The sequence below is a fragment of the Octodon degus genome, unplaced genomic scaffold (assembly GCF_000260255.1).
Source record: "Octodon degus isolate 3935 unplaced genomic scaffold, OctDeg1.0 scaffold00047, whole genome shotgun sequence".
NCBI classification, from domain to species: domain Eukaryota; kingdom Metazoa; phylum Chordata; class Mammalia; order Rodentia; family Octodontidae; genus Octodon; species Octodon degus.
In genome coordinates, this window is record NW_004524623.1 from 9,004,567 (window position 1) to 9,008,317 (window position 3,751).

At 40.4% G+C, this 3,751-nt stretch overlaps 1 protein-coding gene across 1 annotated transcript in view; it reads left to right on the forward strand.

The window, feature by feature from the left end:
• Positions 1-3,751, forward strand: part of Tbc1d15 (TBC1 domain family member 15) — a 52,935-nt gene that overhangs the window by 3,869 nt on the left and 45,315 nt on the right. The window contains exons 2-3 of the mRNA XM_012514959.2: positions 563-637; positions 3,469-3,607. Of these exons, the coding sequence (XP_012370413.1) occupies positions 563-637; positions 3,469-3,607 (214 nt within the window). The remainder of the gene's footprint in view (positions 1-562; positions 638-3,468; positions 3,608-3,751) is intronic.

The following is a 3,751-nucleotide window of genomic DNA, read 5'->3' on the forward strand; positions in this document are numbered from 1 at the left end:
TATTTGTAAGATAGAAATATATACTTGAATAATAGTTGTAAATATAACATGGAAATAACATTTTTTTTTGTTGTTGTTATTTGGCTTTTTTTTTTTGCGAACCAGGGATTGAACTCAGGCCCTTGTACTTGCCAGGCAAGTGCTTATTCTACTGAGCTATCTCCCCAGCCCGGAAGGAGCTTTTTTTTTGGGCTATTTCAGGCTGCCTTAAGGGCAGGTCTAGTACAGCTTCTGGAGCTGGGAATTGAACTGTGGAGCGGCGCTTTAAACAACTGAGCTATCCTGCAAAGCCCCTGGAAATAGCATTTTAAGTAAGCTAGTAAAATGACAAAGGATATTTTAAATTACTTTGTACAAGTTGTAGTAATACAAATTTTTCATAGTGAAAAACGTAAGCAGAATTAAATCTATAGCACATTTTTTGTCAAACAATGGTTAATGTGTGATTTAACATAAAGTGCTAGTGTTTAAGGGGTTAGAATTTAATTTTGGGTTGCAGAAGTAAAAACAAGTGGATTAAAATGTACCTTATTGCTGAATACTAAATATAATCTGTTTTTAGGATGCTGATGTAATAGTGGACTGGAGACCATTGGATGATGCGCTGGATTCTTCTAGTATCCGCTATGCGGGAAAGGTACTTAAGAGAACGAAGTATGACTGAGGAAATGCACTTCTGGAAATAGTGCGGTGGTGGCCGTCTGTAGCCTCAGCACTCAGGAGGCTGAGGCAGGAGGATCATCGCAAGTTTGAGATCAGCCTGGGTTGCGTAGTGAGTTGAAGGCCATCCTAAACACATAGCAAGGCCTGACTCAAAACCCCTCCAAAAAACCCATCTTTTTTTTTTGTCGGAACTGGGGATTGAACTCAGGCCCTTGCACTTGCCAGGCAAGCGCTTATTCTAGTGAACTATTTCCCCGGCCCCCCAACCCATCTTTTTTGAGATATAACTTATGTACCATAAAATACATCCTTTAACGTGTATGTACGGTTCAGTGATTTGTAGTGTATTTACAGTTGATTTCATTTTCTTGGAGACATTTCCTTCTGAGCCTTACCATAAGCTCATTATGGACTAGGCTGTCTCGGTTTCCTATGGAGCTGTTCTCCTAGAGAGGTTTTTAACCTCTTTCTCATCTTATCTCCCTATTTCTGTATATTATGTTTATTTGTATTTTGGTTTATTCCTGTGTTTGGCACAACTCTGGTACTTTATAGATAAAAAGGTGCTTGCTCATGGGAGTGCTGTGACGTGTGGTCTGTCATTCACACACACACACACACACACACACACACACACACTTTTTTTCCCCCTTTTGGCAACACCAGGGATTGAACTTGGGACCTTGTGCTTGCAAGGCAGGCGCTTTTGCCGCTGAGCTGTCTCCCAGGCCCTGACTGATACTATCTTTATGTGATGCATGACTATAAATTCTAACATACTGTTTTTAAACTACTGCCTAGTATTTATTCTTTTGGTGGTTACAAGTTTTTGTTTTCTTCAGTTTTTCAGTATACACAGATATTTCTTTTTGTTTTTGGTTTTTTGAGAAAGGGTCTTGCTATGTGGTTCAGGCTGGTCTTGAACTCATGGCAATCCTGCTTTAGCCTTCCAAGTGCTGGGATTACAGGCATGTGTCACCACACCCAGCAGAAAATTATTTTGTATGCCTTTTTGGTGTATTTAAGATAAATGATGAAAACATATTCTGGAGTTAGTACTGATCATGGTTGTCAACAGTGTAAAAAATAGTAGTTCATCTTCTTTTTTTTTTTTTTTTTTTTTTTTTTTTTTTTTTTTTTTTTGAGAGAGAGAGAGAGAGAGAGAGAGAGAGAGAGAGAGAGAGAGACAGGAGTGTGTGTGTGTGGCCAGCTCAGCCCACCAGGGGGCGGGGCTGGCTGGCATGTGGTGCTGGGGGATTGAACCGCGGTCCCTGATGCTTTGCCAAGCTTGTTCTAAGTAGGTGCCTTAGACCACTGAGCCATCTCTCCAGCCTAGTTCATCTTCTTTCACTGTTTCATATTTGATATTACCTTCTCTCCTCTTCTTCCTTATGGCTTTCTTTTCCTCCTTCCGTTGCTGTGAGGTCTCACTGTTGCCTCTGTTGGTCTCAAACTCGTGGGTTCAGATGATCTTCCTGTCTTAGTCTCCCAAGAGGCTGGGATTAGAAGTATGTGCCGCCACTGCTGTCTTGATACTCTTTTTAAGAACTTGAATGGGGTCAGAAAGAAAGAAAGACAGAAGGGAGGAAGGGAGAGAGCGAGGGAGAAAAAGAAAAGGAAACTTCCTTTAATTTGCTTTTCTTTGATTGTACTGAATATAGACCTCTCTCTATGTGTTTGTCACTTTGTCTTTTGGCCTTGCTGTTCATACCATTCATTTGCTTTTTCGTGTGTGTGGGGGCGGGTACCAGGGTTCAAACTTGGGACCTTGCATTTGCCAAGCAGGTGCTTATGCCTCTGAGCTATATACCTAGCCCCCACTTGCTGTTCTCCCCATCCCGATTTTATATTAGTGTCTTTTTTAGTGAATTGGTAGTTGTGGGTTGTTTTTGTTTTGTTTTGAGACTGGGTCATGCTATGCAGCCCAGGCTGGCCTCGGCTGTACAGCTTTCTGATCCTTGTGCTTAGCCTTCTGGGTGCTGGGACTGCAGACATCCACCGCCATACACCATATGTAGCTAAGAGTAGTTTTTTGGTTTATTTTTGGTGGAACTGGGGATTGAACTCAGGCCCTTGCGCTTGCCAGGGAAGCACTTATTCTACTGAGCCATCTCCTGGGTCCCGCTAAGAGTAGTTTTGGTGTTTAGTGGTTTGGTTTGTTTGGGTTTTTTGTCTGTCATGTATTTTAGAAACTTTTCACAGTCTTTAACTTCGTGTACAGTCTTTTGTTGTATAGAACCTAAATTTTTTATCTAGTCAAAATATTTACACTGCATTTTAGAACTTTTATTCCTTTTTAAAATAGAAGAACTATAGAAAATTATAGAACTATACAGATAAGTTGACTTTAGCAATTTTGATTACCAGTAAGAAAAATATGTAGCCAATGATGGCTTACATAAATTAGCTGTTTTCCTCCAGGCTCTGAAATTCTGGAAGCTGGGTACTTTTTGTAGTGGTTCTCTTGCTCTCTCTTGTCATAAAATAGCTAGTGTTTTTAGACAACATGACTACATTCAAAGTAGAAGAAAGAAGAGGGATGAGCTTTTATTATGAAAGCAAAGCATTTCTAGAAGTCCAGAGTTGGCAGCTGCGTGTATTTTATTGACAACCCTAATTGCAAGTCAGTCTGCCCAAGTATTTTGTACTTTTTCAATTAAGGGGAACATGGAGAAAAATCCAAGGAGTGGGGTTCAGTTGTCTGCCCCAATTTATAAAGCTAGTTTAGTACAAGCTGAGATATTAGGGACCAAAATTAAATTTTAGTTTCTGACTTTACATATTTTTATGTTATAATTATTTCAGGATTCCAGTTCAGTCGTAGAATGGACTCAGGCCCCTAGAGAAAGAGTTCATCGAGGTGTGGAGCATCTGAACAGTTATGAAGCCGAGTGGGATATGGTTAATACAGTCTCTTTTAAAAAGAAGCCACATACCAATGGAGGTATGAATTAATTTTTTTTTAAATTTTATTTATTTATTTATTTATTTATTGTGTGTGTGTGTGTGTGTGTGTGTGTGTGTGTGGCCAGCTCAGCCCACCAGGGGTCGGGGCTGGCTGGCATGTGGTGCTGGGGGATCGAACCGC